General features: G+C 38.8%; 1 protein-coding gene across 1 annotated transcript; it reads left to right on the top strand.

The window, feature by feature from the left end:
• The first annotated feature begins 2,715 nt into the window (after positions 1-2,715).
• On the top strand, positions 2,716-9,257 carry LOC149025478 (multiprotein-bridging factor 1b). Its single transcript, XM_089145697.1, has 4 exons — positions 2,716-3,010; positions 4,066-4,149; positions 8,559-8,641; positions 8,777-9,257. The coding sequence occupies exons 1-4, from the start codon at positions 2,869-2,871 to the stop codon at positions 8,894-8,896; spliced, it is 429 nt and encodes a 142-aa protein (XP_089001823.1). The 5' UTR covers positions 2,716-2,868; the 3' UTR covers positions 8,897-9,257.

The raw sequence follows: 9,257 nt of genomic DNA, 5'->3' as shown, positions 1-9,257 counted from the left end.
CAGTCAGTCACTCTCCATGGCAATATAATCAACTCCTTCAGCAATAGCTAAAAGCAGCCCCTCTCGAATACATAGCATCTTTCATTCAAACATCGAATCAAAATCTGATTGAATTGAAAGAGCAAGAGTGGGCGCCCCTATGTCTCCGCAAAGTACAAAGCCCAATCCTCCTTTCTTCCTTCGTGAAGCAGCGTTTGTGTACTTGAGCTTGTAAACTAAGAGAGTTTTTACACACTGTACACTTTAGTGGGGCTTAAACTGATACCTTACTTTGGTACATAAAGTCTCATTTTCATACAATACCTGTTAACTCAAATAAACAAGTACGAGTTATCACTCCTGCAATGATGACACTAGGGAGATTATATGGAATTAGGTCAAATCATACGAAATAAAACCAAGAAGAAGAGATATATGTCAACACAAATTTGTTGGCTCTTTTTTTTAGGGGCAGGTGGGGAGAGGGGATGTTATCAGGAATGTCAAATTCAGTCAAATTCATTAGGGGGGCGGGTTTTTTAATTTGGATGAGAAGAGGCATTTATATCCACAAATTTTTGAATTTTCTAATTATGAAATAAACATTATTGTACGTTGCTAGCTACCGCACACTACGGCTAACCTGGATGCCTCTCAAAAAACCAATTTGGCTAGCTCAATTTGAAGGCCCAGCTCCACTAATTTGGTAAAAGTATTTTTTTCTCTTCATAAACACAAAATTTTCAACAAGAAAAGTTGATGCAAATACCAGCGTTTGCATTAAATTGATAATCTTCACATTTTTTTTGTTTTTGTTTTATGAGAATAAACTTTGATTAAAACAAAGTTAGTGCTGAAAGCACTTACAAATACTACATATTGTGCTATTACAGTCATTCATCTGTAAGATTTCTGTTTCTGCATAATATTCAAAATACAATTGAAGCATTGGGTTGTGGAAATAAATAAATAAATAAACACTTGTTTTGATATAGTAGTCAGGTTCATTAATTTGGGGAGTTCATTGAGAGGCCATTTTTCTCCTGTAGGGGTTGGTAAAATTTGTGTGATAAAAGGAACGTTTGTCCAAACTTTATTTATCCTTATCCCATATGATGTGGCTTTGTTCATTCATATCTGAATGACATCAAGTATTGTCTTTAGGATTCCATTTTCCTTCTTGTTCTCAAAATTGATCGACTGTAAGTGTCTGTCGCTGCACATCCCACTGTTCCAACTGACTACTCTTAGGTGTTGGTGATGTACTCACGAGTTGAGAGTTATGACCGACTCTAAATCTAATATTCACATATTTTCAAGGGACCGCATCAAGAGGCTAAGGCTGAAGAGGGCAACTTATACACCCAATAGAAAAGGCTGGGCCGTAGTGCTATGGGTTCCTTAATGGTAAGCCCAAGCCCGAGCCCAGTGGCGGAGCCACGTTGGGACCGGAGGGGGCCATGGCCCCCCCCCGGATTTTTTGAAATTGTAAATATCCTTGTTTTTTTCCTTAGTTATCTATCTTTAAATGTGAAATACCACTAGTTGGCCCCCTCCGAAAAAAAAAAAATTTAAGATAAAGACGATGGGTACAAATGTCATTCATAATATTTATCTAATTAAAAACTAACTCACCATCCATGATTTTCTCCTTATATATTCTCTCGTATTTTCATTTCTATTTATTGTCTCATGAATCTCCTATTTTATTCATATTTTTTCTCTTTTTTTTTTTCTCACACGTCTCACAAAATATTGAAGTAGTTAGCAAATTTTGGAATTTTCCTAAATCTTATCCACATTAGGTATTCACTCTCTTTCTCAAATTATTCCCTTCTCTCTCTCACACTCACGAATTTTCTATTAATTTACCTAATTTTTAATGTAGACTCCATATTAAAATATAATAATATATTATGAGATGGGACCTACAGTGGGTCCCACATTGGCCCACATACATTAGGCCCCCCATGTTCAATCCTGGCTCCGCCCTTGCCCGAGCCCATGATTGAGATTTGAGACTTTTCCGTTCTTTTTTCTTTGTAAAACGGATGCTTTTTTTCTTCTTTGGGTACCAAGTAAAGCCCGTGATTGAGACGCAGTAAGTTAAATCTACAATTTATACTGTTGATGTGAGGACCAATATCAGGTCCATTTCTTAGGTCAATTTCTTACAAGGAAATGGATCAGATGTGTGCCATGTGTCCCAATATCACATTTATATAGTTGAAATATATTTATAAGTCACATCTACGAAGAATAAATGAATGTTCCATTTTCTGATAAATTTTCATTTAGAGAGTGGTGGTCCACATTGACCATCCGTTTTAATTTTTTTTTTTTTTATTTCTCTGGTTAAAGTTAGTGTAGTTTTTTTTTTTTTTTTTTTGTAAACAAGTTAGTGTAGTTCAAAAAGTTAAAAAGAAAAAAAAAGAAAGAACAAAATTAGTGGTCGAGATTTGATTTAGACTTCCACTTTGAATTCTCACCATTCCTACCTCAGTATTACACAGCACGCTAAATCAGGACCCTTACTTCCTAATAAAAAAAAATAATAAAAAATAAATAAAAAATAGAATCAGGATCATTGATCATCGATGACATGGACCACCTAGACTCAATCGGGTTTTTGGCTCATGCCAAAAGACAAAGAAAAAAACTCACGGACGTCTGTTAACGTCATTATTTAATGTATGAGATTCCAGTCGAGCGGTTAACTAGACGGAGATATTAACAACAGAGGAACAGCAAGTCAAAAGTGAAGGGCCTCTATAAAGCCAGGATCGCGGGGAGTTACTTCGGCAGCCGATCGTAATCAGAAACCCTAAAGCCGAGACACAGAAAATCTATTGTGGATTTGTGAAGCGAAAAACAGAAGTAGCAAGAAAAATGGCTGGAGTTGGTCCGTTGACACAGGATTGGGAACCTGTCGTGATCCGAAAGAAGGCTCCGACTGCCGCCGCTAAGAAGGATGAGAAGGCTGTTAACGCCTCTCGCCGAGTGGGTGCCGATATAGAAACCATAAGGAAGTGTAAGTTATTGTTTCTTCTATAAAGTAGGATTTTTCATTTTCCTCTTTCTTACTTTGTTCCTTTATTGTTATCTGTTTGGCCTTCTTATTTTATTTCTGAACGATAATATCAGAATGGAACACTGTTTTCTGCTGTGATAGATCTTGTTATATTGAACTTATTGTTATCATATCGGTTAATATGTAAGAATCATACATTTTTTAAGCATGGATATGAAATTTTTGGTGGAAATTTCCTATTATTACTAGCTAATATGTGTATATATTTTCTTCTTCTGAAAACTAATCACAATTAATTGTTATTCGGGAATCTACATTGGCCGCAGATGACTTGTAATGTTGGACGTTTGGGTTAGGAAAACAATTTATCGTACATAATCAGTGTACATAACATGAGTTTTGTAGGCTAACCAATGCTACTGTACGTTGTAACCTCTTTTTGATCGGCCTGAAATGATAGCGTACCAAGGCACACAAAGGTGAATAGCTTTGTCAAGTTTTGCCAGGGCTATATGCCTGTACAGTAATGCCCATGTTGAATGAGGACTATTGTTACTAATGTTCGAATTTGCAGTCTTTTTTCTTTCAAATTTTTAAACTTCAATTTAAGTTCATGCAATACCTCAAAGGAAGAGTTTCTTGGATGTAAGATTAGCGTGACTAGGTCAGTCCAGCACTGAATTGAATGTAAGTGTGTAAGGTTAGACTTGGAGTGGGTACCACAGCTTGCAAATCTTGTTTCTAATTTAATTGCAGGGTCACACTTGTGTTGATAAGGATTAAGTCTTGATAAATGCAAATATCCTTAAAATGTGTGGTGTCTTTTGAACATCATTGATGCATGTAATCGTGTAAGAACTTGGTTTAATATGTACATCTACAGAATGGAACTATTCATATTTCTTTTCATTTTTTCTTTCTTACTTTTGGCATTAGCGTTGTAATAATTCTTGATGTTTGCAAATTTAGTTAGTTATTTTTATAAGTGTCAAGTTACTCTATATCCAATGTCAGCTTCCAATTTTCAGTCTATTTATCAATTTTCATTGTCACAGCTAATGCGGGGACAAACAAAGCTGCATCTAGCAGTACTTCTTTAAACACAAGGAAGCTTGATGATGAAAATGAAAATCTTGCTCGTGAGTATTTTCAACTTGTTCACTCTGTGGCTTCAAATAGGCATTGTATTTGACTTAGTTTAGTTGTATCAATACTCAGTTGCCAGTATCTGCCACTGGTCAGTGGATTGGGTAGTTGATGCAGTTGTTTTTCGTTTCCCTTGTGTGGTTTATATGATCAGACTTCTTAGATTGGTAAAGTATTTCCTGTGTTCAATATAAAGTGCCTTGTTTGACAAGTACTACACTTGGTTGATTTAACCAGTGAGTACCTGGAGTATGCCAAAGGTTAAAGAACTGGTTGTGCATTTATGTTCTAGCATTACTTGAAGAGTGTACACACATGTGGCAATTGGTTTTTGATCAATTAGAATAAATCTGTGATTCAGTTATGGTTTCCAGCTGATGTTAGTTTATTCATCATCTACTGCTCCCCCCACCCCCAACCCCCAACCTTTGGGATACCAATCACAAAAGAAAAATCCTGTTTATATTCAAATCTGCTATTGATAAGCACTCTGGCTAGGCATCCAAGCTTCTTGGTTGCCTTAACACTTAGGGCGCCAAGGCGGGTGCCTCACTGGTTTGTTTGTGTTGCCGCGGTCTTGGACCCTCTTTGATGCTATGGTTGCCTTGCCCCTTTGTAAAGTATGTTTATTATTGATGGTTTTGTTACTCTCATGACATTATTGCTTGAAACATTTTAGGGGTACTCTTGGTAATTTGTTGCTTTTTTGATAAATTCTATAATTGTCTGCATATTGTGACATTTGAAATTTGTTTGGCCTTTTGGATTGGTTTTGTTAGAAGATATAATTTATCGATTATTTACTAAATGTAGCAGATTTAAAGATTCTAACATAGATGAGTGGCAAAACTAGGAAGGACAAGGCAAGAAATGATCATATTAGAGCTGGTCTGGGAGCACTTCTAATAAATGATAAGCTATAGGAAGGTTGAATGAGGTGGTATGGCAACGTTCAGTGGAGACCCATAACTGGCCCTGTATGGAAAAGTGATTTTATCCAAATTGAAGGAATTAGATGAACAATGGGCAGACATAACCTAAAGAGAAGGGGGTGAGAAAGATAATGCATGGCTTAGGCCTTGTATTTAGTATGACCTTAAAGAGAGTTGATTGGAAGGCAGGGATCCATCATCCATGTAGCCGACCCCATTTAGACATTTTTTTTGGGATGAAATTAGGCTTGTTGCTGTCCTTATCAATTTTTTATTGTTGAATTCATAACAAAATTTATTTATTCTGAATCAAAAGTAAGTGAATGGAATAAAAGGGGGGTTGGGTGGAGATTTTGGGGAGAGCTAGAGATTTGGTGGTTGTGGAAGAGGAGGTAAGATGACTATATTTGTGTCAAGAAGGAGATGAGATGATGTAGTTCAAAAGAATAAGCAGGCCCGGAGCAAATCAGGTCATCACACTGGGTCAAAGATGAACTATTATGGTTAATTTTGAGTAACCAAAGGAAAGGATTTTCTGTGAACTGCATTTTTTTGAACTACAACATCAGGCCTATTCTGTAAGCCTAAATATTAGAGGTTTAAGCTCTATACAGAATTCGGCAGTTAAGTGTGAAGATTGAAGCATGGAGAAAGGATCAAAACTCAGTTTACCGGCGCGGGGGGGGCCCCCCGTTTGGGGGTTTTTTAGGGGGGGCTGGGGGGTAAAAGGCCGGTTGGTGGGTCTCACACCATTCCCCTCTTTCTTCTTCCCCATAGATTGATTCTTGGTTTTATTTTTGTGTTGTTCACCTTGTCTGAGAGGCATTTCTGCTGTTGTTGTTGTTCCTGGATGTTGTGGATTCACCGTAGGAAACTATTCTACTGCTGCTTCGTTGTACCCAATTGAAGAATCAAGAACATATCTTGCAGCAACTATAGCGGTTTGTCTATTGTAGCAGCTTTCAAGAATCAAAACTTCAAAGCAGATTCTTGTGATGCATTTGGTAACTTCTTGGAGAACAGTTTTGGCATTCTTTTGTTCTTGGACGACAGAAGAATGAGTGGTCGGTGTTTGTTGAAATGGTTCAATTTTTTTTTCTTTCTTAAAGACCAACACAGTGAGAGAAATGGTTTCAAGAACGATTTTGCCAAAACATGTAAGGCATGTTTTGTCGAGGGGGAAAAACTTGATAATATGGTTTCGACGGTGAAGGTCTCTCCAGACCGGCCCCATCCTTGCTTGCGAACCTTTTCCACCTCACCTTAGCTGCCCCATACCCTTGCTCAAACTGGATGCTTAAGATTGTGGGCTCAATTGGGAAACATTTTCAGAACCAGGCTAATCGAAGCCCATTTCCAAATAAATAACGGTCTCTGAGCATATAAATGTGAAAAACGGTTCTGCACAAGAATTGGTTTCCTAAAATGTGAACCTTATCAAACGCATACTTGGTTTCAATTATTATTTTGGCATAGAACTAACTTCCTTGGATCCCCATTATCAGTTTAACCTAACCCAAAGACTGATATGGTTGTGCACCATTGTTGCTAATTTGAGTTCAGCAACAACAAGCCTGCAGCTCTCCTTTCCACTTTCATCACTGATGGCTCCTAGTCCCCTCTCCCCCACTCTAGTCTGACACATGTTTAGGATTTGCTTCCCCCCCCCCCCTCCTGGACACCCCTCATGACCTCACCATTTGGCTCTCCTCTCCTTATAAAACATTCTCCACATCCTTAGCCTAGAACCTACTTCGTTTTCTCTCCCCTCTTGTTCCTTGGCCCCCTAGTCTAGTTTAAAGGCCACATCCCCTGCCACTCACTCACTCTTTGAGAGCCCTTATCCTTGCCCTCCCTACCCAATCCCTCCTCATTAGCCGCCATATCCTGGATAACTTTAATTGCATCGTTTGTTGGAATGTTTCAGAGGATGTCGATCATCTCTTCTTCACTTGCCTCTTCTCCCGTCCCCTTTGAGGAAAAGCTCTTGCCTTTATATGGCCCCGTTTGAGATGTTCTTTTGGTTTTGCTCGAAATTGGTCGTGGATTTTGAGAAACTTTTCATGCTCCTCCATATGCAATTTGGTTGGTAAGCTAGTTTTCAATGCCTCTGTCCACCACCTGTGGTGGGAGTGCAATCTTAGGAGATGGATTTCTAAATCCCGCTTTGTGGACATAATTTGGAAAGTCATCTGTTTTGATGTTTCTTCTAGGCTCATTTCTATTTCCCACCTCCCGTTGTTGATTCCCCAAGGAATAGGCTCATTGTTGTATCCTAGGTCTTAGCTCTCCTTTCTAGTCTCCTACTTGAAAACTGGTTCCACACACCTCCCCCCCCCCCCAAAAAAAAAAAAAAAAAAAAAAACTCCCCCTTGTATGTTCTTTGCTTTTTTGGTTTATCAAGTTATTTATTCATCCCCCAAAAGAAAAAAAAAAGAAGCCTTCTCCCAGCTAAATGGGATCGGCTACATGGATTGTTGCCTTCCAACCAGCTCTATTTGAGGCCATGCTAGACACAAGGCTCAAGCTATGCATATCCATTTGTATTTTCACCCCTGATAACTTTAAATGCAGCTATCAGAATTGTCTGTAAATTTGAGGAGTTTTTCTATCTTTTATTTCCCTTCATTTGATGGGAGGTCTGTGCCGTCTATGGAGCTGAGTTGTTGAACCTGGAACCTGGCAAACTTCGGTTTTCTGGACTAGCTTAATTTTTGTTGGAGACTCAAGTTGCTAGGGTTCTCCCTACCATACATAGATGTTTCTTATTTTTCTTATTTACATGAAGTTGTAAATAAAGAGTATGGGGTTGTACCCACTACTGACAGCTTTGATAAGACTATGGCTCTCTGGTGTGATTTTCTTTGAGATGCAAGGCAACCTTGGTGGGATCCCACATAGACTGTTAAAATGTTAGGCCAGGTCTAGGGTGGAGGCCTAGTACATATCCCTTTTCTTCATTTCTTATCATCTCTATTTCCATTTCAGGTTTCACTTATTCTTATGTCTAATTTCTGATCCTGGTTATACATAAAACTGAGACCTTTGTTTCTCAAAGCGGGCTGTGTGCTAAATTTTGTTTCTTCCTCAGCTAATATCAATAATAGGACCTGGACTGGCCTCTGTACCATTTGGTCATTTCGTAGAGCAATCCCTTGCAATTAGAAGAGCCGGAGATGGAATTCCCGATTTTTCGTGTCACACGCACAGGTCTCATCATGATCGTGCGACTCAAAGCCTCACTCATAAGTCGCCGGGGTCTTCGCTGCTCGCTCAGAATGCCATTGGGCAGCACTCTTTTTAAGTTGTATTATGTTGCATTGATATGATTTTTATGTTCCATATAAGCATAATTTTATGGATTATCTTCACTGTATTACATTTTCTTTCTGGTCTCACTGACAACCATTGCTAATGATCATTTCATGTTTCAGTTGAATTTGATAATTTGCTGTTCTTTTTGTAACCAGATGAACGCGTCCCCTCAGAACTCAAGAAAGCGATCATGCAAGCTCGAATGGATAAAAAGCTCACTCAAGCTCAGCTTGCACAAGTAAACTTTCTACTTTCTCTTTACCCCATGCTAACGCCCCCCACCCTACAAACCCCCTTTTATTGGTGTCTTGAGGGACTGGCGCAGAAGGTAGTTTATGTTTCAGAACCTAACGTTTGTATTTCTTATCCACAGTTGATGAATGAGAAGCCCCAAGTGATCCAAGAGTACGAATCTGGTAAAGCCATCCCAAATCAACAAATTCTCTCCAAACTGGAGAGGGTTCTTGGAGTGAAACTGCGAGGAAAGAAGTAAACGGTGGCCATCAAACCAGAACCAGGAGGAAAGTTGCGGAGGCGGTAAGGTTGTGCACTTGTGCGTGGTACTAGTTCAATCTGAAGTCATTGTCTGAGTCCCAAGTGTATCATGTAAACCCTGAACTGTCTGTTAGTGTCGCTTGAGGTATCACTGTAACTAAGCTCTCATATAATCCTTGTGGCAAGTGTCTTTCTTGGAAATTGGTGGGATCAACATCTTGTTCATTAGGGACTTCGTTCTTACGGTGGATGTAGCTCTTGATGGTTGAATTTGGCTTTCCAGTCCTCCCGAGGTGGTGTAAAAAGATATACAAATTAATAAAGTTCCCCGAAACATCCCTCCTGTTGTTTGGTGCCAA

Source organism: Hakea prostrata, chromosome 2 (genome assembly GCF_041222555.1).
Source record: "Hakea prostrata isolate BN-2017 chromosome 2, UWA_Hpros_2, whole genome shotgun sequence".
Classification (NCBI taxonomy): domain Eukaryota; kingdom Viridiplantae; phylum Streptophyta; class Magnoliopsida; order Proteales; family Proteaceae; genus Hakea; species Hakea prostrata.
The sequence above is the reverse complement of the archived record's forward strand: the minus strand, read 5'-3'. Positions and strand labels throughout refer to the sequence as shown.

What these genes read in the sequence shown, in the direction of transcription:
- LOC149025478 (XM_089145697.1), top strand. Translation starts at nt 2,869, where the DNA reads ATGGCTGGAGTTGGTCCGTTGACACAGGATTGGGAACCTGTCGTGATC. An exon ending in TATAGAAACCATAAGGAAGT is followed by an intron (nt 3,011 to 4,065) that starts GTAAGTTATTGT and finishes TCATTGTCACAG; the next exon opens with CTAATGCGGGGACAAACAAA. An exon ending in CTCAAGCTCAGCTTGCACAA is followed by an intron (nt 8,642 to 8,776) that starts GTAAACTTTCTA and finishes TCTTATCCACAG; the next exon opens with TTGATGAATGAGAAGCCCCA.